The sequence below is a fragment of the Notamacropus eugenii genome, chromosome 7 (assembly GCF_028372415.1).
Source record: "Notamacropus eugenii isolate mMacEug1 chromosome 7, mMacEug1.pri_v2, whole genome shotgun sequence".
Taxonomy (NCBI): Eukaryota; Metazoa; Chordata; class Mammalia; order Diprotodontia; family Macropodidae; genus Notamacropus; species Notamacropus eugenii.
In genome coordinates this window covers 19,235,828-19,260,806 of record NC_092878.1, presented here as the reverse complement: position 1 = coordinate 19,260,806, position 24,979 = coordinate 19,235,828, and the positions used below count along the sequence as shown (strand labels likewise).

Genomic DNA, 24,979 nt, shown 5'->3' with positions numbered 1-24,979 from the left:
TTGCTTGTCTGAAACTATTTAACAGATGTGTCAGAAATCGAATGTAAAATGTAGAGGGAAAAGCAAGAAGACTAGTTTGGTAGAGTGATCATGGGGGAATACTGAGAATTAAATCTGAATGATAGGTTGGAACCAGACTGTGAAAGGTGTTTTTAATTGTCAAACAGTTGTTTAAAGTTTTTTCCTAGTGGTAATAGAAAGTTGCTGAAGATGTTTTTGAGTTAGAGGAGTAACATGGTTAAACATACTTCAGGGATAGAGACTTAATGTTCCACATGAGAAAGTTTTCTCTGTCAACAGAGTCAGAACCTTCTTTACAATTTATAGTTTCAGATCTGTAGCACTGAGAAGTTGTGACTTAGACACTGGAACATAGAGCTAGTATGTGCCGGAGGTGAGACTTGAATTTAAAAATCATCCCAATTTCAAGGCTAGTTCTCTATTCACTATATTTTGCAGTAGCTGGACTTAACGTTTATGTGCTGGACTGCAGTTCTGAACACAGGTTTACTAATTCAAGTCCACCAGTCTTGCATTCCTTTTGAACTTTTTAATTTTGGTCTTAATCTGTGAAGGGAGCTCCTTCTATCAACGTAAATTGACAAGTATTCTGCAATTAGATTTGTTTTAGAATTGCCTGGGACACTGAGAAATTAAAAAGACTGACTCTTCTACATCTGCCCACTGCACTCCCACCACCACCAGAAATGAGTTTGAATTCCTTTTTTCTGAAGTTGTTTCATTTTCTCTTGCTACCACCAAAGTCTCCTCAGATTTCCTGGCACTATTTCAACCTGTTCTCTCTTTCCTGTATATGCAGCTATATCTGTATGTCCTGCCACCCTCCCTCAATTTAAAAAAAAAAAAATGAAATTTGTAGTTAAACTTTCTAGGATGGCAGGAGGGAGAGATACACACTGGGATATCCTTTATTCTAGCATGGAAGAGATTTGTACTTTTCTTTTTTTGGTTCAACAAATGTTTTTAATAAACCTATGTTGAGTACGCCATGCTAAACCCAGAAGGAGATACACAGATATAGTCCCTGCTGCAGAAGAAGCTCACACTTAGCTTAGGGTAGCTAGGTGGTGGAGCGATGCAGTGTTTCACTTGAAATCAGTAAGGCTTAAGTTTGAATTCTGCCTCACACTAGTTGTGTGACCCAAAGTACCAGTTTAATATAAGGTTCATATTGTAATAACTAAAAAAGAAATGATGCCTTTCCTCTATTATCTCTGATTTATTCTGTGTGTATATATAAACATGTGCATAGTTGTTTTTCTATCTCCCCCATTCGTGTGAGCTCCTGAGAGCAGGGACTTTTTGCCTCTATAACCTCAGCGCCTGGCACATAGTAGGTGCTTAATAAGTACTTACTGACCTAGGAGTGATCTTAGACAAGTCGATTAATGTCTCCCAGCCTCAGTTTCCTAGCTTGTAAAATAGGCTGTCATGAGGGTAAAATGAGACAAATGTAAGGAGCTCCGCAACCCTTAAAGCGCTATATGAGTGCTAATAATCTAGTTGGGGGCTAAAAATAAAAAATAACACAAGCTGCACATTACTAGTATATACACCCTTAAAAGATTGCAAAGAACCATGGGAGCAGAGTTTTAAGTAGTGTTCTTGTCCTTGCGGGAAGCTGGAGAACGGGGAAGGGAAAGAGGCAGGCTCACAGTCTCTCTCTGTGGGTACCTTGGACCAGGTGCGGAGGTGGGAGGCTTGGAAGGGAGAGGCTGCGGGAGCTAGGCTGCTGCGGAGCCACCTGCCCAGGGGAGGGGCGGAGGGCGGAGCCGCGGAGGGAAGGGGGTGACGCACCAGTGATTCTTTAAGCCTGGCCTTGAGAGCTGGCGGCCCCTCGCAGGAGTTTCCCTCTTAGCCGTACGGGTGAGTAACCCTGAGGGAGTGAGGCATGTTCCCCCACCTCCTTCGCCCCTCGCCCCCTGAGGTTCTACTTTGCGTACACCCTTGCATAGGGGAGCGCTTTCCTCAGAGATGGGGATGCAGGAGGACTGGAACTGAGGCCTGGATCTTTGGTTTGGGATGCAGGAGGACTGGGTGAGAGTTTAATTTTGTGGGAGGTAAATTGGGGGAAATCAGCCCGGGGAAAGAGGTAGAGGTGGAGGAAAGGGATAGAGGAGTTGGGAGCTGGGGGGGGGGGGGGGGGGGGGGGAGAGACAGAGATAGGATCCGGACAGAATTGTATTGTGTGGTGATGAGAGATACACACCCCGCCTTCGCCATCCCAGGGAGTGATGGAGATAGATGGAGACGGACTTGGCTGCCACCTGCCTTTTTGGCAGGAATTGCAGATTCTACCCTGGTCCTTTTCACTGCTTTCTTACGGTGAATTTAAAATAGTAAAGTCGTGTTTTGTATCTTCCATGAACAAAACCAAACCAGACCACTTTAGATGAAAGCATTTGGTGGGGGAGGGAGGAGTGGATGAGGAAGAAGCAAAACTAGCTTTGTTCCCCAATTTTGTCCAGAAGTTAGGCTATTCTGTAAGTAGAAGGAGAAAAATCGGGGGAAGGGAGCACTGAGAGGGAGCTGAGATCCCGACTGATTGGAAGTGGAGAATAATTCTAGCAAGAATAATTATTTGGATAGAGAAATAGAGTGGTGGAGTAGAAAGAGAAGCCAAGATTTAATACAGACTGCCTGGAAGAGCTTATTTTTCCCCCTTAACAGTATCATCTGTTCCTAATCATTAAGAACCTAATCCCATCTCCCCTCATTCCCTGGAATTTTGGAAAGTGTAAAACTTGCCGCACAACACAGTGGAAGCAGTTGCTGAACTGGGAGAAATGGAATCTGGGTTCAATTCCGGACTCTGATATTCACTACCTTTGGGACCTGAGGAAAGTCTCAGCTTCTATGGTCTTCTATTTTCTCTCATAAAATAAAGAGATTGGACTAGATCATTTCTAAAAGACCTTTACAGCTCTTAATCTATTGTGATGTTCTCTGCCTCTTTCCCCTCCATTAAAGGAGCAGAGATAGGTGGAAATGCTTTGAAAGGTTAAAAAATACAATGCAATTTGTGAGAGCATGCTGTAACGGATAAAAAGCTGGTCTGTGCCAGGAAGATCTGAGTTTAAATCTACTCTGAAACATGCTGGGTATGTAACACCCTGGATGAAACTTAATTGGCAGAAGGAATTTTATCACTAAAAATTACGTACCTAAACAATGAAATCATAGACAGAGACCAATCATTTTTGTTTGTTTCTTTGTTATAAGATGTTAAGGATGGGAGAAATGGAGATTAAAGTTTTGATTTGTTCACAATCCTGAGAAGTGATGATGCTAGAGACCACTTTTTCTGCTCACTGTCATATCCCTTTCTTTGGCTCAATAAAGTGGAAACTCTGAAGTTTATTGAGACAAAAGCATCCCAGATGCTGAGCTAATTATTCTTACAAGGAGGAAGGAATAGTGTGGTAGAATTACTAGCCTGGGAGACAGTCACAGGGATGTGCTAGAGCTAGCTATAATCTGAGAGAGACAGTTGTTAAATTTGCAGCGTAAGCATTTACGCTTTGAAATTAGTTAACATTACAATAACATTCCAAATCAGGGCTTTCTGACCACTCTTTCCACCTCCCACTTGCCGGCCCCCTTTGAATCTGATTGGTTGTGAGGTGGCCTCCAGGAGGTTTTTACAGTACGGATGGTCCAGTAACTTGGCACTAAAGATGCTGCGGGGACGTGGAGCCTTAGCCTCCATGTGGCACGGGCTCCCCACGTCCTGTACAGTCTTTGTGGACACAGGCTCCTCCCCTAGGGCCTCTTTACCACTGGTCGCCTGCGCAGGCAGGGCCAGCTTGAGTGTGCCATCTCCAACATCCCTTACCTGATAATCCTGCTCCACAGTTATGGTTTCTGGTTAAGTTTCGGATATGAAAAAGTCTCTGGAGTGTTGCTCGGGTGAGAGGATCTCACTGCTCAGTCCGGTGAAGTGGGATGGATCCCAACCATGGGTGACATTGCCATTCTGCTGACTAGGGAGGGCCTCTCCGACACATGGCTCTGGGCCCCGGGCTCCTGGGTGTTCTCGAGTTCTTTCCCTTTGCTGTGGGCCCTAAGGCACTGCAGTCCATATCTGGGAAAGGAGCCTGAAGGAGGGGAGAGGGGCTATTGGGACCTGAGTGAGGGAATGAGCTACAAGTACCCCCTGGCAGCCTTCCTGGCGCTTCTCCCGATGGCCCCTGGCGACCTTCTGCACCCAGCTCCGCTGCTGGCCTGTCTGAAGCTTACACGTTCTCCTCGATTTAAACTGGGGGGATCTCAGGATCCGGTACCAAAACTGAATCATGGACAGTTCCTTATATGCCCTAAGCAGTGATATCCTTCCCCCCCCTATGCTGGCTAAGATGGGGCCTTCCCGGAGTTAGGGATGGCTGCTCCGGCTCCATCATGTTTGGGCCCAGCCCTTGGTAGCAGCTGCAGTAACAACCATTTCCCTTATGGTTCCTCAAGGTGACTAAGGTGGGGCTGCTCTCCACCTGGCCCTCCCTGCTGGCTGTCCTGAGCCTGCCAGGATCCTGGTGGTCAGTCCTCTGCCTGCAGCCATTGGCCTGACCTAACACACTGCCCACTGGCAAGCCAGCTGCTGCCATCCGGGGCTCTTCCTCTGGCTGGCATTCCTGGGTGGCATTCTCAACAGATGCTGCCAGGCTTTCAGTGAGGTGCCCCCGGATGTGGGGGCTCACAGTGCCAGGGATTGGGTAGCTATGGGGAGCAGCCAGGGCGGCATGGGCCTTTGCAGCCAGGCCCGTTTTCTGGGCCCGCTTCCTCTGGAGCCGAAGAGCCTTCCTCCCACGCTGGAGAGATTGGTACAGCCTGTGCCAGGTGCTCCGGGTCTCCTGCCTGGCGCGTGAAAGGCAGAACTTTTTAAGGCCCTCAAACCCGGCCCTCCACTTCTCTGAGAAGGCTGGCAAGTGGCTGCTTTTGCTGAGCAGAGATCTTTGCTGGCCTTTCATTGCTCTGTGGCATTATGGGACCTGGACACAAAGCTGTGGGCACTGCTCACGAGGTACCCGATGCTCTGCCCAGGGCCCTGCTGCGTCACCCAGCCCCCGCCCCAGGGCCCCGCTGTCAGAACAAGTCAATTGTTAGGAAGTTCTTCTTTCTATTAAAGTGAAATCTGCTTCCTTGTAATTTTTGTTCATGGTTCCATGTTCTGTTGTCCAGGACCAACTCAGTGTGGTGCAGTAGAAAGAGTCCTGGATGGAGAGTCAGAGGACCTGAGTTCAAATTCCCACCTATGCTATGCATCTCTTGGGGCAAGTAATTTTGCTTCTCTGGGCCTCAGTTTCCTCATCTGTAAAATGAAGGCTCCAAATTGTGGCCCTTTGGAAACTTTCAGAAGTTTAAGGCAACCATCCTTTGTCTCCTCAATCTTCTCTAGGCTTTACATTCCAGTTCCTTTAATCTTTAGAAGGCATGGTTTCAAGTCTCCTCACTTCCTTGATCAACCCCTTCTTAGGGGCTCACTTCTTAGAACTGGATGCAATGCTCCATATGTTGTCTGAATCAGCCAGAGAAGGGCAGGGCCACCTACCACCGCCTTGCCTTTGAATATTAATAAAGACCAAAATTGCATTTGATTTTGCTGTTGCATTGCCACATCATACTTTTTGACTTGTATGGAGTTTTTGATCCATCAAATCCTCCAGATTTTTTTCACTTTAATTGCTATATATCCACATGTCTCCTGCCCTATACTTAATAGCTGTGTTCCACATATACAATGGTTTTTTTTTTAATTAATCTATGATTATATTATAGAGAGGCACTACAATGAAAATGTGACTTTAACACCGGAAGAACCTGAGCTCAGGTCCAGCCTCTGGCCCATATTGGATGAGTGACCCCTGGAAAGTCATTTAAATCAATGTTCTGGGCAACTCTGAAACTATATATTGGAGAGTATTGACTTGCATCGTTAGAGGACTTCCTTATCTAGGAGCTCCCTATCCCAATGAAAGCACAGACCTGTACCATATCCCTCTCATGATTATATTTCACCTTGTTAGCTTCAGTTGATCCATACTCATTTGGATCACTGGTCTGTTATTTAGTGTATTAGCTGCTGCTCCTAGCTATGTATCATCTGAAAATTTAAATGCATGCCACCTATATCTTTCTTCCACTAAATCATTGGAAAAATTTTGAATAGATTAGAGCTAGATTAGGATCTAGCTTCATTCCATCATAGCCCTTTTCCCTTCAGTCTGACATCAATCAATCCATTCATCAGCACACTTTGGGTCTGGTTAGTCAGCCAGTTCTGAATTCACCTAACTATGCCGTTAGCCAGTCCACATCTTGCCCAAAAGAGTATTATAAAAGGCTTTGTTAATCAAGATATACTATGTTCAAATCCTTGACAACAAAAAGAAATAAGGTTCATTTGACTTCCCTTGTTCTTATTACACCCATGCAGGATCACAGTGATCACCTCTTCCCTTTCTAAACACTCACAAACCTTGAATTTTATCAGAATTTGCTGTCAAGCTTAGTAACCTAAAGTTTCAATTGCCTACCATTCCCTTTTTTTGAAAACCACACAGCCCCCTTTCTCCTTGTGACTGATTGATAGTTGGTTTCTCTTTTTTTTGCAGGGGACAATAGACTCCATGATGCTGCGCGCTGTCTTGTACAACATGGTGTTTTGGCTAGCATTGGGATGGACTCTATCATCTGCTCATAGTCCTCGGACTCCAGACCGAGTTTCAGAAGCAGATATTCAGAGGTTGCTCCATGGAGTGATGGAACAGCTGGGCATTGCTAGGCCCCGTGTAGAATATCCGGCTCATCAGGCTATGAATCTTGTGGGTCCACAGAGCATTGAAGGTACTATGTTTTATCCCTTCTTGGTTTTGCTTTGTCTTTTATTAATTGACTTAAAAAAAACCCTATTACATCCTCTTTGGTCCTTTCCCACTATTTCCCTTTTCTAGGCTTTGTATACCCACATATAAAGGAGGGATTTGCTCCCTATCATAATGTCTTAACTGTAAAATGGGGATAATAACGGCACTTGCTGCACTGGCTTGTTGTGTAGATTAAAAGAGAGAATATTTGTAAAGTGCTTAGCACAGTTGCTGGAACAAAGGAAATGCTTAATAAATGTTTCCTTTCAGTACTTCTCACCCAGTAATCCAGAAGGCTATGTTTGGGATTGACCAAATGCATGCACTTATATCAGTAACTTGGTACTGGTGTTGATTTAGGTATACTTACCCATTTCCATTAGGCTCCTTTGACTGCATTATACTTCAGTAAATATCTGTATCTTTGTAAAAGCAGGAAATGCCTGGTTAGTCACCCCCGCCGTTGTCATGGAGAAAAGGTTCATGTGACTTTCAGAGTTTCCATTAATATCTTGGATCCTAATTATATGTGTACTGATGGAGAGTTAGTAGCTCACCTGGAAATTAAAAATGAGAGTTTATTCAATTTTCTTTTTAGCCAGCTTTTCTAAACAGGAAAATAAACTAACAATCTGACATTTTTCACCAGTTTACTCTTCTCCTACCCTTTCTCCAGTTTTATGTCTTGTAATAATTGTTGTTGTTTGACCAAGACAGAGTGATATCTTGACTTTTGGACATAGTAAAGAGCATGCTATTTCCTAACTCTGTCCTTATTCTGTCAATCGATATTGTACTGACTTCAGTGATAGGAATGCTAGGTTTGAATCTTGACTCTTGCCAACAATGTTACATAAATTCTCTGAGTCTTAGTTTCTTGATCTGTAAAATGAGGTTAGTCATATTTGTATAAGTTACTTGACAAGATTATTGTAAAAATCCCATGAGTTAGTTTTTATAAAGGTATCTTTCATCCTTCTTTCTTGAAGAGGACCAATGAAAGACCTGAATTTGAATCCATTCTCAGATACTCAATAGTTGTGTGATCCTGGGCAAGTCACTTAACCTTTGTTTCCCTTAATCTACTGGAGAAGAAAATGGTAAACACCCCCCCCCAGTATCTTTGCCAAGAAAACCCTAAATGGGATTTTGAAGAATCAGACAATACTTGTAAATAGTACATCTTGGCTGTGTGACCCTAAGCAAATCATTTACTCTATCAGTGTTCTAGACCAGAGGCCAAACTTGAATAGAAGTGGGGGCCACTAAACCATATGTGAGTATCTCTGCAGCCTGCATGTTGACTTAGAGTATTGCATATATATCACTGTATTTTTATCCATTTTGTTAAGTATTTCCCAATTACATTTTAATCTGGTTCTGGCTGCCCTTGAGAGTTGTGGACTATTTGTTTGACATCTCTACTTTAGGCAACTCCATAAGACTATAAGTTACAGAGAAGGTGCTGACTTGTGTAAGTGGAGGGAGTTTCTTCACTGGAGAGTTCTCTATACCATGGGACAGCAAACTATGACCTTGGGCCAAATCCTTTTGTCATCTGTTTTGGGTCAAGGGGTGTTTACATTTTTTAAATAAAGTTTTGCTGTAAAAACTATAAAATACTTCTTAGCTCATGGAATTTGATCCATGGGCTGTAGTTTACCCACCTGGCCCTTGGTATTTACATTTTTAAAATAGTTTTTTTTTTTTTTTTAATGCAAAACAATTCTTAGCTCACGAGATTTGGCCCTTGAGCTGCAGTTTGCTAACCTGGCCCCTGCTCTACACCAGTGAGACCATAGGTCTGATTCCTAACTCTGTCCTTATTCTGTCAATCAATATTGTACTCACTTCAGTGTCAGAAATTCTGGGTTTGAATCTTGACTCTTCCAGTTGCCAACAATGTTACATAAATTCTCTGAGTCTCAGTTTCTTGATCTGTAAAATGAGATTGGTCATATTTGTACAAGTTACTTGAAAAGATTATTGTTAAAATCCCATGAGTTAGTTTTTGTAAAGGTATCGTTCATCCTTCTTTCTCGAAAAGGACCAATGAATGACATGACAAGTGTGGTGTCTTGACTTGCATGTAAATTGGATTTAAGTGAGGCAGAGCTTGGCAAAGCCATCAGCTTCACTCTCTCCTCCAGTCCAGAGGCAAAATAAAAGTCAAGATGACTGGAAATACTGTAGTCTCTGCTTTCATGTGGCTTACAGTGTGGCCAATATTAGTTGCCAGGCCAAGCTTCTGTTGCTTGGTAAAGCCCTTTGTCAATCATACAGCACTATAAAAATGTGAACCTATTTTAATTGTAATTGATTAAAGAACCAAGAATCTCATGATTATGTTCCCAACACAAAGCTGTAAAGGGAATTTCTTTAGATGTTAATCTTCTTTTTTCATGAACTACCATTTTTTGGGGGCTGACTTGTAATTTCAGTGGTGTTGGGGGCTACCAATGCAGATTGGCATCTGTTTGTCACTACTTATAGTCTTAGAGAGTTGTCTGAGAAGTTAGTGACTTTACCCAGAGTCACGCAACAATTAGGTTTCAGAGGCAAGACTTACACCTAGATTGTCTTTTTGTTTTGTTTTCACTTTCCTTTGTATCATTCACTGTTAACATAGTACCTGGCATAGGTCAGGAACTTAATAACTGCTTGTTTACTTCCTGACTCCAAATGCAACTCTCAGTTCACTTCATCATACCACTGTCTAGTGCTATCAAATGAAAAAAATGTTCCCATGGAAAAATATTCCATTCTGAATTGAGTAAAAACTTGTAGTTAGGTAAAGGTGGTGTCCATGAAACCATCTGGGGTTTTCTTGGCACAGATGCTGGAGTGTGGTTTGCCATTTTCCTTCTCCAGCTCATTTTAAAGAAGAGGAAACCAAGGCAAACAGAGTTAAGTGACTTATCCAGGTTCACACTGGTAGTAAGTGTCTGAGGCCGGATTTGAACTCAGAAGATGAGTCCTCTGTTCACTGTGCCAATTAGCTTCCCAACTAATGTAGTTATACAGCCTGTATTTCACATACACAGAACTCAGAACTCTGTTCTCTTCATTAAAATCTAAGTTCTTTGAGGGCAATGACTCTTTTGTCCTTTGCATTATCAGCTTTAATACCCTGGGAAGCACTTGATAAATGCTAGTTGATTGATTGACCCTCCTTTGCTGAGGGATATTACTTATTTCAAAAGGCTCACGATTTCTTCACTCCACTAATGTAAATTGCAATTTCTCCATGTCCTAATAGACACTTGTCATGAACTCCTGTGGCTGAAAACACCCATTTTGTGGTGGCCATCCATTAAGACCTGCACCATCAGGTCTACCTCAGGACAGGTTGGCTGGCCTTGTACTAAGCTGACCTGCTGTATGCCTATACAGTCCTATAGAACAACAACTTATAGAGCTTGGTTTCCTATTATGTCAATGACACAATTTCGTGCATCTCTTTTTCTCAGCCCTGGATCCATTAAGTATTGATTCTACTTTTGTCTGAACCTTCATAATTATGAATTTATTATATACTACCTTATTACCTCATTGTCCTGGCAAGGGAAGGTCTCCGATAATGTTGGGCAGACCCCTGTGGAGGAGATATGCTGGGAGGACATGGGCAGTAATCACAGCATGACGAGGTGTGTATTCATTGTAATTTGTACCATTGGAGAGGGTACCCCCATGAATGAGAATCGTGCAACTCTTCCAGGTGAATGTCAGAGTTGGGGGGAGACCTTCAGAATCCTATAGTCTCGGAAACAAGTCACAGTTCAGATTGCACAGATCTGATAAATATTATATATTTATATTTATATAAATAATATTTAGGTAGTCCTATGCATAAAAAGTATTCTACTCTTTTAAATTTGGGGGAAAAGAAATAAGCATTTAAATAGTACTAAAGTAAAAAGATGAGCGTTTTAAACCTAAACATGTAATTTAAGTTTGAGGCCAGTGACCTCATGCCCATATTGTACAGTTGAGGAAATTGAGACGCAGAGACTTGTCTAAGGTTACACACCTAATAAATAACTGAGTCGGGACTAGAACCTACCTCTTCTGTGGTTGATTCTAGCGTTCTTTCTGTTGCCTGTCATTGTCTGCTCAACTTGTCTAAACCTAAATTCATCATCTTCCCTCACTGCATTAAATCGGTTCCCTTTTCTCCTTATCCAAAGCATCACTGTTCTTGCAGTCTTTGAAGCTTGAAACTTTTGAGTAATTTTGGGAGCTTTTTCTCTTTCATTTCTCACATCCAATCATTCACTATGTTTTGTCCATTTTTTCCTTTGAGAATAGATTTGTCCCTTCCTCTTCATTCCCAATACCAACACCCATGTCCAAGGAAGGAAGGAAGGAAGGAAGAAAACAACTTTTTTATTAAGCCCTTACTGTGTGCCAGGCACTGTGTGCTTTGCAAATATTATTTCATTTGATCCTACTAACAATCCTGGAGAAATAGGTCTATTATTATTCCCATTTCACAGTTGAGGAAACTGAGGCAGACAGAGGTTAAGTGATTTGGCCAGGGTTACGCATCTGGTAAATGTCTGAGGTCACATTTGAACTCAGGTCTTCCTGACTCTATCCTCTATCACCTGGCTGCCTCATTATTTCGATTCCTATTACTGTAATGGCCTCCTAATTGGCTTTCCTGCCTCCAGTCTTTTCCCCTGGCTTCTTCCTTCCTCCCTGCCCCCAATCCATTTTTCGTACCGTTGCCAGATTAATCCTCTAAAACACTTTGAAGCAAATTACTCCTCACAGAATTGGTGACAGGATCAAATGAAGTGATACTCAAAGCATTTGTAACCACCAAGACCTACATAAATGTGTGGGATTATTATAATGTCAAGATTATCAACAACCTACAGTGTACCATATCAAAGCTGAATTCCTCTGCCGAGTTTTCTAAGCTCTTCGAGCATCCAGCCTTTCCCTACTTCTTATACTACACAATGCGATCTTGTCACATCACAGTCAATCCATTTTTCATACACTTATGCTTAGGGTTTAAATAATATATAATTGCTTTATGATAAACGTTTAATGATGTTCATCATGGCATTGTCAGATGAGAATATGCAAATTACAGGGGAAAGTGAAATTGGAACCATTTGAATAACAGTATCCAAATGAACTGACCCTGGCATCCCTACAAAACTCATCTAAAAATATCCCTGAAACACATAGCTTCAGTGCTGTGCCATATGCCAGGGTCAGTTAATATGCCCAGCTGGAATGTTGTCATTTTTGTTACTTATTCTTCAAAATTCTCTTCCCCACTTAATTTTCTTTCTTCTGACAACATTTTTCTTTCCACTCTGAAAGGAAGAGTAAAGTCACCTTCATTATTAGGTCACTTTATCAAAGTTATGTGATCTTGTGGAAACTCAACAGTTCTCATGAACAGGAAGAAATTTGGGAGAAGCAACATGTGGCAATGGAAAGTTATAGAACCTGAGCTTGAAAGCTTTTGCAGAATGTCTTGTGTAACCTTTGACAAATTATTTAAACTTCTGTACCTCCATTTCTTCAAATGTAAAATGAGGGGATTGGGAGAGAAAATGCCCAAGGTTCCTTCCATGGTCCTGTTAGGGAAGCTTAAATGACTTTGTGTGGTCATGTCAAAGGCAGCATACAAACCCAGTTCTTTCTGACTCCTCTATACCAAGGTTCCTTCCATTGCTCCCATCTTCCTCAAAAAACACAATTGATTTAATTAGACATTGTTACAGTTGAGTTCATTCTATTTTTCACAGTTGACTGGGGGTAGGAAAAGTGGAATGAAGGGAGTGGACTGCATGGCTCCTCTGGTGCCTTCCAGCCCAAATTCTATGGTCTTCTGAGCAGTGTTTGGTGAGAGGCAAACCATGGCATCGTGAGAAGCTAGTCTTAGAGTCAGGAAGTTCTAGGTTTAAATCCTGATTTTGTCACACATACACTGGTCTGTGACTGTGTAAATAACAACCTCTCAGTCTCCTCTCAGTATATAAGACTACAAATTGGAGAACATATGCCAGTGTGTACCGGTAGAAGGAGTTTCCTTACTAGGAACTTCCTCTATTCATGAAAGCAATGTTCTGGACCAAAAAAATATTTTAATCTACTACTCTCAAAAAAGAAAATCATGCAGTTCAAGATAGGAAGAAGTCATTTTTCTGCTCAGTTTAAAAAACAAAACTGTCAGTCTATTTCACAGAGAATTTAGAAAATGTCTTATTATGAGCTTAGTGTCATAGAAATGCCCTTTGATCTTGGCCATTTTATGACTGTCATCACCATAGTAACAAGGTATGCTAGTTGCCTTTACCTAGTGGAGCTACGAGAAGATATGGCGGCTTTCCCATTCACTCAGCAAGGAGTCCTCCAGAGTACAGGTGTCTGGAAGAAACCATATTGGTCCTTTTCCTTGTGAATTGTCTCACACAATTCACAAGCTCTGGAGAGCTCTATTTCCACATCAGTCAAAGACTAAGGAATTTCTGTTCCTTGAATGTCTTGTAAGGAACCTCTGTCAAAGTTGGCTGTAAGCCAACCTTCAAAATTACATTTTGTTGGTACAGCCACAGTCAGCTAACATTTATTAAGTACCTACTGTGTGCCAGGCACTAAGCACTGCTTTAACATAAGACACATGGAGTAATGAGTAAAAGGAAACATTCAGTCATATGTTCTAATACCTTGTCAATCACTTCCAGACAGTTTTTGATCTCCAAATGGTTTTCCCTCAATACCCACCACCATTTTCTTTTTTTCAGGCCAACCCTCTTTCCTTCTATACTATACCTTATATTTCTTTAGAGGTTTTCTCCCATGAAATCCAAAGGCATTTGTAGCTATTAATTCATTGATTCTCACAATGTCCATGTCAAGCAGGTGGGAGATCAATGTCACGCCATATTATTTCCCAAGTTAATGCATTTAAAAGTATATTGTTCTTATCCAGTTGGATGGGATTGTTTTCCCCCCCCTGAATTCTTCATATTCCTCATTTCTTGTTGATGTTCAGTTGTGTTTGACTCTTCGGGATCCCATTTGGGATTTTTGTGAGAAAGATATTGGAGGAGTTTGCCATTTTCTTCTCCAGCTCATTTTACAGATGAGGAAACAGGATTAAGTAACTTGCCCAGGATCACACTGCTAGTGTCTGAGGCCAGATTTGAACTCAAGGAGATGAGTCTTCGTGACTCCAGGACCAACACTACCCACTGCATCACCTAGTTTCACTGTAGGGCATATATACCAAAGGGAGGTAAATTAAGTCAAACAAAAAAAATCAATAAGGATTTATTAAGTGCTTATTATCTGCTGGGGATACAAAGAAAGGCAAAAAGTAGTCTCTGCTATTGAGTAGTACATAACCTAGTGGAGGAAACAATGTACAAACAACTGTCTACAAGTAAATAAATATGATAAATTGTAGGTAACCTCAGAAGGAAGGCGCTGGTAACAAGGGAGTTGGGCAAAGGCTTCTTGCAGAAAGTTGAGACTTGAAGGAAGTGGGGGATGCTGGGAGGCAGAGAAAGGGAAGGAGTCATGGGGGACAGCCAGGGAAGGTGCATGGAGCTGGGAGGTGGAGTGTTTTGTTAAAAAAAACCCAAAAAACCTCAGCAAGATGGTCATTGTCCTTGAACTGTAGGACAGATGGAGAGAAGGAGACTAGAAAGACAGGAAAGGGCCAGGTTATGAAAAATGCTTTCTTTATGGTCCATTAAATTTACTATTTCTTAAAAAAAAGTTTTTATTGAGGTCTTTTTCTACCATATCACCACGGTTTCCCCTAGTATCCTTTCCCCTCTCCCTTCCAGAGGAACAAAGGAAGGAAAAATGCTGGGGTTTTTGAATATAATAAAGAAAATAACCAAAAAAAAAATCAACATAACAGATCAATACCTTGAAAAAGTCTGAAAATGTGCAACATACAGTTCTTATGTACCTCTATGGCCAAGATCAAAAAACATTTCTGTTACACTAAGGATTTGGATTAGATGACTTCTGGGCTCTCTGAGCCTATGAACCTCTCCAGACTTGGTCCTGGCCTTCAAATGACAGATGTGTAGTCATATCTGCTAGATTTCTTTTTTAAGGACCATACCTTAAACCCAAATCACTCTGGCTCTCATTAACTGTCCCACCATAGGTTCCAGCTCAAGTCTCATTTGGTCTTTGGGCTCTGATGGCTCTGAGTGAGTATAAATTGCAATGGTCTCTGTTTTGGCCAGAAACCCTGACAGTCTTCCCCTCCCAAATTGATTTTTTTTGCTTTGGGTAGGTAAAAGTGGCCTTTCTTTGCCTCATTTCTCACCTAGCTTTAATCACTGAATGGATGTTGCTTGAGTCAGAGACCTGGGAAAGACCTTAGCTTAAAAAAGGCCAAGATCTCCTATTGCATTGGGGCCATCCCTAGTCTTCCTGATCTATATCTTGCCACTTGCACCCAGATGTCTCTGGAGGGGAGAGAGAGGCTGGTTATTTTGTACAGCCCTGCCCCACTTAACAATTCACTTGCAAGTCATGATGTCATGGTTGTCTTTAAGAATGAAAGACAATCAACCTACTACGTTAAGCTCTGGGAATACAAACACGATGAATGAAATAATCCCTTTTCTCAAAAAGTTTATGCTCTAATGAGAGAGACAACAAATACACACACACATATAGACACATATATACATACATACTGAAAATAATAAAGAGAATGAAAACAAAGTAGTTTAATATAAAGTAGAGAGGGAGGGGTGGTGGTGCTAGAATCTGGAAAGACCATGTAAAAGGTCTTCGGCAATGTCTTGAAGGAAGAGAGGAATTTTGTAATGTAGAGATAAGTAGGTATTATATTCCAGGCATGAAGGATAACCATGAAAGAGAAGGAGATCATTGTGAGGAATAAAGTGGCCTCAATTTTCCAGGCAAAGTATGGGAGGCTTGAGAGAAGAAAAGGTTTGGAATAGCTTCTCTGGAATTGTGAGTTGGGAATTCAGTTAGGAAGGAATTAAATCATAACAGTAGTCAGCATTTATATAACACTTTAAGATGTACAAAGAATGGTAAATATTTCATTCATTTTATCCTCACAAAAACCCTGGGAGGCAATTGTTTGCATTTTGCTAAAGACAAAGCAGAGGCAGACAAATTAAGTGACTTACCCAAAGTCTCCGAGCTAATCAGGAAGACTCATTTTCCTGAGTTCAAATCTGGCTGTGTGACCCTGGGTAAGTCATTTGATCCTGTTTGCCTTGGTTTCCTCATCTATAAGTGATCTGGAGAAGGAAATGGCAAACCACTCTATTATCTTTGCCAACAAAACCCCAAATGGGGATCACGCAGAGTCAGATCTGACTGAAAAATGACTTAACAACAACACAACAACACTCTTCTGTCTAGTTACCTCCTAATAATGATAATAACTATGCCACAATTATATATACCATATATATACACACATATGTGTGCATATATGTGTATGTAGGTGTGTATATATGTGTATGCACACATACATATTCAAATACACACCAGTAGGTAGGTGCTATTATTATCCCAATTTTAAAGGTGAGGAAACTGAGACACAGGTTAAGTGACTTGCCCAGGATCATACAGGTAAGTGTCTGAGACAAGATTTGAACTCAGGTCTTCCGAATTCCATGTTTAACTCCCTATTCTCTGTACCACTAGCTGCCAGTGAGGGTCCAGCTGAAGCTAGATAACACAAATTTATAGTGAATCCAGTTGGTTTCCCTTACATTATGAGAAATCATTGAGAAAATGACACAGTCATTTGGAGCTCACAAAGAGGGAGCTGCAATTCTCGATTTAACCACAAGAGGACAGCAGCTGCATCTTATTTGTAGGTAAGAGGAAAGCCACACAAAGTGAACCGGTCAGGCACTGTACATTTGGAGGCCCTGTGGGTCCCTGGGAAGCCTCAGCTGATTTTTGTTTTCAGAGGACCAGAAAAATCACCCTATTTCCAGGTCATCTGTGGTGTGGTGAACCCTAAGATCTAATAGGACTGGATCACAGGTTTTACAGTTGAAATGGAAACTGATATTTGTTTGGTCCTTTAGGTCATCCTGGACCCACCATTCTCTATGTGCCCCTCCAGTTAGCTCTCCATCCTTTCCTCTGCCACTGAGCTCAGAGGATGTGCCAGGGCCACTCTGGACCGAAGCAAACTGCTTCATTAGAGCTACACTAGGAATACAAGAACGAAATGCCTTCATCCTTTCTTCCTCTATGTTGCGTATCAGCTTGCATGTATGAGCTGGAGCTGTTTCCCTAGCATTATTTTAAGTACGTAACAGTGGTGACTTTTACATTTTTCGTCTGTGTAACTTTTCAGCTTTATACTGTATAAGATAATGAAATCCTGCTTCTAAAGCCTAGAAAATGTCCTTTTTTTCTGTTTGCGTTATTATTAAAATTTTGGATAAACTGGATAAGATGACATCTAAAGTCTCATGATTCTGGTCAGACCATGGAAAGGCTCATGTGAGTTGCTCATTTTATACTTGAAGTCTAAACACCATTGTACTTCTGAATTTCCAGATAAAGTGACTGTTTGAATGAGAAAGTCAGGGACCTGTGTGTTTTAAGAAGAATGATTGATTTTAACATGGAAGTGATAACCTTCACTTTTTGCCATATCACTAAGTGCCCATACTTATTGGTTACACACCAATGTGAACAAGATTGATCCTGGCAAAATTGTGAAGTGAGCAGAGCCGGTCTACTTTGGTAATTCTCTCATATCTAGACTCTTGAAGACACTTACTTGGCTCTGCCTTTTGGAGTAATTCATTGGCAAGTAGCAGTAATTCCCAAATAAATCAGTGGATTATGTTTATTCCTCTGTAGTAGCATTAGCATATATGAAAAATACTTCTGGGAAAAGGGTTTTGGTTTGAATAATTTAAGGAAAGTAGATATAGAAGGCCCTATAACCTAACTACTCCTTGGCTTGTGCTAAGTGAGGCAATCTTTCTGGGTCTCAGTGATCCCTTGGGGAAACTGGAATAATCATGTACAACTTTTTGTATTGGAACATTGTTTCCCAGACCATATTTCCCAGAATCCTGGTATTCCAAATGATTCAGAAAGGAGTTCAGAGAGAAAATTTCCAATGTCAGCAATATTTCCAGCCCCCCCTCCCCCCAAAAAATTTGCTATAAAGTATTGCATGTACTTAAAACTTTTACATGTGCCATTTTTAAAATGTGAAAAGGGTTTAAGTTTTTTCTTTCTTTCTTTCTTTTTTTTGCTTTAAAATTTCCAACACTTTATCTTTGGAGTTTTGTATTGTATACATTTACCATGACCCTTGTCCAGCATTTCTTGGTTCTGTCCATATATTTCAAGCTGAAAATCTGTGATATAATTAAGTGTGGAAACCCCTGTCCTGCAGAAACAACTGGCAAAATGGGAACATTTTGTATAAATAAATTATTATTCATAATATTCTAATAGAGTAGTAAAAATGATTTTAGTTGCTTGGTTGCCAACGAACTCCTTTCTAAGGGGATATACCCCAATTATCCAAATCAAGGAGAAAGTTTAATGTGAATAATATAAAACAATAGATACTCCCTAGTTCATTTTGGAATGCAGACACAAATTCACTCAGGCTCAAATCCTCTGTGCCCAAGTCTGATTTCACTCCCAGCTCAGGGCTAGTTGGGTAATAGGGCTGAGGCAGGAAGCCCATGTTTTCCCAGATAATCTCCAACAATGAATGCAGACGGATATAGGAGGACTCCAGCTTACCAATGGGTTGTGTTCCCAAAATCCATTTCTAAGTGGTTTGGAACTCAGAATGGATTTTTCCATAAAATCAGTATGGAGGGTTGGGATGTGGGAGAGGAAGGGGGGATAGAGTTGAGAAAGTACAAAGATAAATGTGTTTTTTTCCTAAATATCAGCAAAAATCAGCATCAGCAGTAGGAAGACCTCTGTCTTCACTAAAACAGAAGTATCTTCATTTAAAACAATGAAGATGACCATGGTAGATACCTATGGTGGTCATACAAATCCTTGTTTCATCCTCTGATAGGTGTTGCAATTCAAAGGATCCCTGGACAAATTTATCTCTTTGCATCTACCAAGGACTCTTTTACGATCTTAATTCATGGGACCTTATTAGAAGAGTGCCTTTGATGTTGCATTTTGATCTAGAGTTTCACATGTTTTTTTCATAATCAACAAATGGCAATCAATGAGATCTTATGTTCCTTAGACAAATTTTGGTTCCTTATGTTTCCTATAGTCAGTCTAGATTGAGTGTTTCGAAAAAATGTGCCCGTTCCCATCTCGTATTTTCATCAAGCGTACTTTTCATAGTATGTAGATCATTCTCACAAAGATTTTATAAAGATGAGAAAACAAGCATTTGGGTCAGTAGTTACTGATGTCTTAATTGCTCTATAAAAATAATACCATTTGTGATACCTCCTCTCTTCCCTAGGTCATTTGGTATTTTCAGTGCTTTCTGATATTTTCAAAAATGATCCCTAGGTTCTTGCAAAATTGTGTTACCAACAACATAAGCCTCTTTTGTGCATACTTTGTTTTGGTGAAACTTGTATTGTTTTCATCTCTGTAGTGTCAATTTTATTTTCTTATAGAGCATGGCAAGGGCTGAATTCTGTGTTTTCATGATCAGCAATGATGAAAATGATTGGCCATAGAAATGTTGACAGATCTGTTCCATTTTTTTTGTCTGTTTCTTTTTCTTCTTCCAGTTTCAAACTTTCTACATATTCCTATTCATTGTTCTTCACTGTTTTGTGAAATGATCCTGCTTAGAATTAACACCTGTGCAAGTCACAAATCTTGAAATATTAAAGAAGGGTAATAGTGTAGTTTGTATCCCCGAATCTATTCAATTTGACATTGAGAGGGAGCTAGTTAGAATTGTGATAGGTAGCTGTTCGATATACTGGGTGATACTCTGGACTAGAGTAAGGAAGACCTGAATTCAAATCCTACCTCAGATACTTACTAGCTATGTGACCCTGGGCAACTCACTAAACTACTCTCAGCCTCAGTTTTCTGACTTGTTAAATGAGGATAATAATGGTTTCTATTACATTGGCTTGAAATGAGGATCCCATGACATAGCATATATAAAGTGCATGGCAGACCTTAAAATGCTATATAAATGTTAGCTGCTATTATTATTAGTTAGAGCAAGTCAGCTTGGAATGAACACTATTTCATATCTGCATAAATCCCTCACTTAGTGCATATTCATTCAGTGTTCATTATTTTGACAGGCATCGATCAAGCTCATATTACATGTAAAACTATCTGCTAGGTGTTGAGTATTCATTTAAAAAATGACATACTCTCTTTGCTCAATGAATTTATAGCCTAAGCGGGAGGGGATAACCTGGAGGTGAATAAATACAATGCAGAGTAAACGTGCAAAGGAGGTAACTATTTGAAGTATTTTGACAAGATCACTTTCAAGTGGGAGGATCAAGAAAGTTGATACCTGTACTGATTCTATAAGAGAAAGGAGGAGGAAAGAATTTAAATAGGTGGAAATGAGAAGGCAGCATATGCCAAAACTGTCTGCATTTGTGTGCAAGATAAGAGCAAGGTAATGTGGGTATTGGAGAGCTGACTGCTCTGGAACCCCAGCTCCCTTCCATCTACTTGGGTTGGTATAATCCTTCTCTGTTTGGGAGGTAACAGTAGTAACCCTAGGATTGGTGGAAAACCACATGCAGGTTTGTTTACATGATCTTTTAGGGGGAGATTTGTTCATTAGGAAATGCACAGACAAACTTACTTCTTAGATCAAATTGGTACAAATGCCTTGAGTTCCATAGCTCAGGAAGAAAGTTATTGGAGTAGGCTGAAGAGATTTGAAAGATCACAAGCTTGGCCCCAGCGTTATAAAATTAATCCTTGCCCCTAAGTTGTAGTGTTCCTTGGGACTCTAGTGTGAGAAGGAGGGAGTGCACAGGGGAGATGCCAGTGTATTAACCAAGGCACTAAAATTAATTGTATAGTAGTGTAGAGAGCCTGCAAGTCAAGAGACCTCAGTTCAAGTGCTCATTTAGCCATTAACTAGGTGGGTCATACTAGTCCAATTATTTAATATCTCTGTATCTTTTTGCTCCTGTATAAAGTAGCAACAGTTCTTATGTACCTACATCATACTCTTGTCACAGGGTGTACAGGATGTTCAGGGAGGACAGACACCTCTGAGGTGAGGGATTGTCAAACCCTTTTCAGGGCTGCTTATCCACCTCTGGTATCCACCTCTTACCCAACTCTCACGTGCAGCTTCCATGATTCTGTGTTGACCACACTGGTCTGAGAGCCAGAAGCCAGAGGGAGGCTCTTCTGAATCCCTGAGTTCCTAATTTTTGTCTTCTGATCTTGTTGCTTGATAGGGTGCCTTACTGAGTGGCAGGTGCTCAAGGAAATTGAGAATGTCATTCCATCAGTCAGCCAGCAGGCATTTACTAAGTACATACTACTGTTCTGAGGAATACAAAGAAAAAATTAAAAAGCAGTCCCTAACATAAAAAAGTTCACATTTTTATGGGGGAGATAAACATGTACACAAATGGGTACCTACAGGATACAGAACATATGGAATTAATCATTGAGGGGGGAGACATTAGCAGTTGGGGAGGTCAGGTAAGTAGGGAAGTTATTTGCTAGATGAACCTGAAAAAGAACAAAGCCAATCATATGAACAGATTTGGCTCAGCCTAGGTAAAGGAATGATGCTTACTGTAAGGTTAAAATGACCTTAGAGTATTAGGACTTTCTGGTTCTAATCATAATTAAGTTTTATCATTCCAGTAGTGGTTCTCCTTTGGTACTCTGTTAACATCATCCTTCTCCTGGGCCTTTTCACAGAGATTGTGACTGATATAGCTACCAGATGCTAGACCTGTTGAAGCCTGTGAAAGGCAATCTACCAGTTTTCTGGTGATTTTTGAAGATTTTTGATTGTTTATCAACAAGTCATATTGTCTCTTAAGGAGAGCAACCAACATTAACTTCCCAAATATCAGCAATAGACAGGAGAATTGGGGCAAATCTTTTGCTGAAAATGAGCATAAGATATCTGCCCCTGGAACCTAACTGTGGAGTTTCTCTATCTTCTCCCCTGCCTCTTTTTAATTTCAATCCACAGTGAATCATGAGAAGGACCGTTTGCTGAGGGCCATTCAAACTCTGAATAGTAGCTGGTCACTGAAGTGTGCAAAAATGTGGCAGTGCTAAAGGTGCTATTGTCTTAAAATAAGGGAAGAATAAGGCCAAGCAGTTGTCCTGACAGTAAATGATACTTTATAATCATATTAGAAGGATTTCTGTGTGTATGCGTTCAGCAGAATGTTTGGCAGTTAGCTTCCATTTAACTAGATTTATATATAGCACACAGGAGTCTTTTAAGTGCCTTCGTTTTTTTTATGGGACAAGCTTTGGTGCCGAGGGGTCTGGTCTAGGGACAAGCAGAGACTCCCTGCATTTAAGAGAGTGGTCAAGTTATCCATCTCAAGGTCCATGATTACAATAGGATCTATGGCAATGTCCCAAATGCAGCTTATCTAGACCAGTCCTCCTGACTTCCCTCAAACCTGGCCTGTAGCCTGGGACAAGCCAGGCAAACTCTCTGGGACTCAGTGACCCTATTTGGTGAATGGGAATAGTGCCATGCAACCTGATCTCCTTGAGAAGTTGCCAGTAAAAATGACTGGCAAACACAAAGGAAAACAGGAAAATGTCATACAAATACTTGCTGTTATTATTAGTAATATTTGCATAGCTTTTCTTCTGAGGCTTCACACAGTGCTTTGTTCTTCCATTCTCTAATGCCATTTTCAAGTAATATTTCTGTATCATAATCATCTTTGTGTTTAATCCTCTACAGTTCTTTAGAAGATTCCCTCTCATTCCAAGCTGAAATTTCCCTTGGCATCATCCACAGTCAGTTTTTAGTACCTGCTAAGCCCCAGGAGTCATCCTGCCATCTTTCTGGCATGATGGTTGTGTCAACATGCTTCCAGGAAGGATTTTCTAAAGTTTGTATCTCTTTCAATTGCTAGCATACAATAAGTGTTTAATATATTACACCATAAAACAGGGTAAGAGCCAGATGACCACTTGTCAGGGGTAAAAAAGGCAGTAATGTGGAAGAGACTACTTTGATTGGGTCATCAAATGGCACTGTTGGCCCCTGACAACTTGATAGGTTGTATGGATGTAGGGAGTATGGGAGTCTACTGGAGGAGAAAGGGTAGAATAAAGCTTATCATGGATGATGAGAAGACATATAGCATTTGTATATGCCCATGATATTCCTAAGGCAGATGTATGTCTTCTCAACTTGGGCAGGGGCTCAGACTGTAAATGCCAGCCATTCCCAGTGGCTAGCATGTTATTATTGTGCAGCATTTTAGTTGTGTCCAATTTTCATAGCTTCATTTGGGGTTCCCTTGCCAAAGATACTGGAGTGGTTTACCATTTCCTTCTCCAGTTCATTTTGAAGATGAGGAAACTGAGGCAAACAGGGTTAAGTGACTTGCCCAGGATCACACAACTAGTAAGTGCCTGATGCCAGATTTGAACTCAGGAAGATGAGTCTTCCTGACTCCAGGCCTGGCACTTTATCTACTGCACCACCCAGCTGCCTTTGGGTAGTATAGACTTTTGCTAATTGTGGGTCGTTACTTAGTGTTACTTACTGATTAGAGTTATATTACTGGGAAATACTGCTCCTCTCAGGAAGATAAGTCAAATAGATGATCTTCAAGGGTCCAGCACTGCCAGGAGTGGCTGGAAAATAAATGAAAAGTGATTGGCCTAAGGTATAGTTAAAGAGTGATGGAAAGAGGAATGCTTTCTCTGAATATGGGTTTGGAGAAGAACTCTTGCCTAAGGAACCACAGTTGCTGACATGTTCTATACAAAACTTTTTTTAGCTTTGAACCATATGAAAGCTCTTGTGTGAGAAGGAAGGATTATGTTTTGGTTGTTTCTATCACATTTGCATACTTGGGCTCCGCTCATTGGCAGTGTGTCACCTTTGAATCAGAAGGACAGCAACATTTATCAGTGGGTAGCAAAATCAATGACTTGGTCTTCTTTAATGTATAGGTGGCAAGTGTTTATCACATAGGTGCCATATCTGTATGTGTAGTAGGAGAAATAGCATTGGAACCGAAGTCAAAGAATTGGAATTATAATCCTGGCTTTGCCATGGGCTGGAGGTGGGCCTTAGGCAAGTGGTTTAGCTTTCTCTGCATCTGTTTTCTCATCGGTAAGATGGAAATAATACAGTCCTACCAACTCCTATTGAATTGTAGTGAAGATGCAATGAGAATGTATATGACAGTGCTCTGAAAAGCATGCTACTATCCAGTCGTTTTTCAGTTGTTGTCCAATTCTTCATGATGTCATTTAGGGTTTTCTTGCAAACATACTGGAGTGGTTTGCCATTTCCTTCTCCAACATATTTGACCAATAAAGAAACTGAGGCAAACAGAGTAAAGTGACTTGCCCAGAGTCACACAGCTAGAAAAGTGTCTGAGGTCAGATTTGATCTTAGGAAGAACAATCTTCCTGACTCCAAACCAACACTCTTACCTACTGTGCCACCCTGCTCTAAAAAGTACACATTACTATACAAAAGCCAATGAATTAGAATAAAATGATAAGTGAATGTTAGGGATAAAAATTATCCTAGAGTACTCCATCTACCTTATTTTACTGATGGACAAATTGAGGCTTAGGAAAGTTAAGTGATTTGACTAATGTCACATGAATAGTTGGTGGCAGGTTGAGGACTAGAATGCAGAATGTGAGAGCTGATGGGACCAACCCCACCTGGTTTCAACAATTGGGAAACTGAGGCTCAGCACTTGCCCAGGGTAATAGTTATTTAGTAGCAGCTTGTCTTACTCCACATCCAGTATATTTTCTGTTCTTTTGCACCATGAAGCACATAAGGCAGCTAAATGGAATACTGGAAAGAGCACTGGGTTCTGAACCAGGAAGGTATTTTTGTGAGTTCAAATCCGTTCTTAGAAACTTTTTTGCTGTGTGACCCTGAGCAAGTCACCACC

The 24,979-nt window shown here is 40.9% G+C and overlaps 1 protein-coding gene and 1 pseudogene across 12 annotated transcripts in view; one reads left to right on the top strand and one right to left on the bottom strand.

Annotated features, from left to right (window-relative positions):
* The first annotated feature begins 1,610 nt into the window (after positions 1-1,610).
* SCG5 (secretogranin V) overlaps positions 1,611-24,979 on the top strand; it is an 80,952-nt gene continuing 57,583 nt past the window's right edge. For 9 of the 12 annotated variants that reach the window (XM_072622879.1, XM_072622873.1, XM_072622869.1 and 6 more), the window contains exons 1-2: positions 5,110-5,288; positions 6,630-6,861. In XM_072622879.1, the coding sequence (XP_072478980.1) occupies positions 5,181-5,288; positions 6,630-6,861 (340 nt within the window). In that variant the 5' untranslated portion in view covers positions 5,110-5,180. Of the gene's footprint in view, positions 1,888-5,109; positions 5,289-6,629; positions 6,862-24,979 lie in introns of those variants that run through there. The other 3 variants (XM_072622877.1, XM_072622876.1, XM_072622878.1) reach the window with 3 other exon arrangements.
* LOC140513293 (sentrin-specific protease 5-like) lies at positions 3,424-4,985 on the bottom strand (annotated as a pseudogene).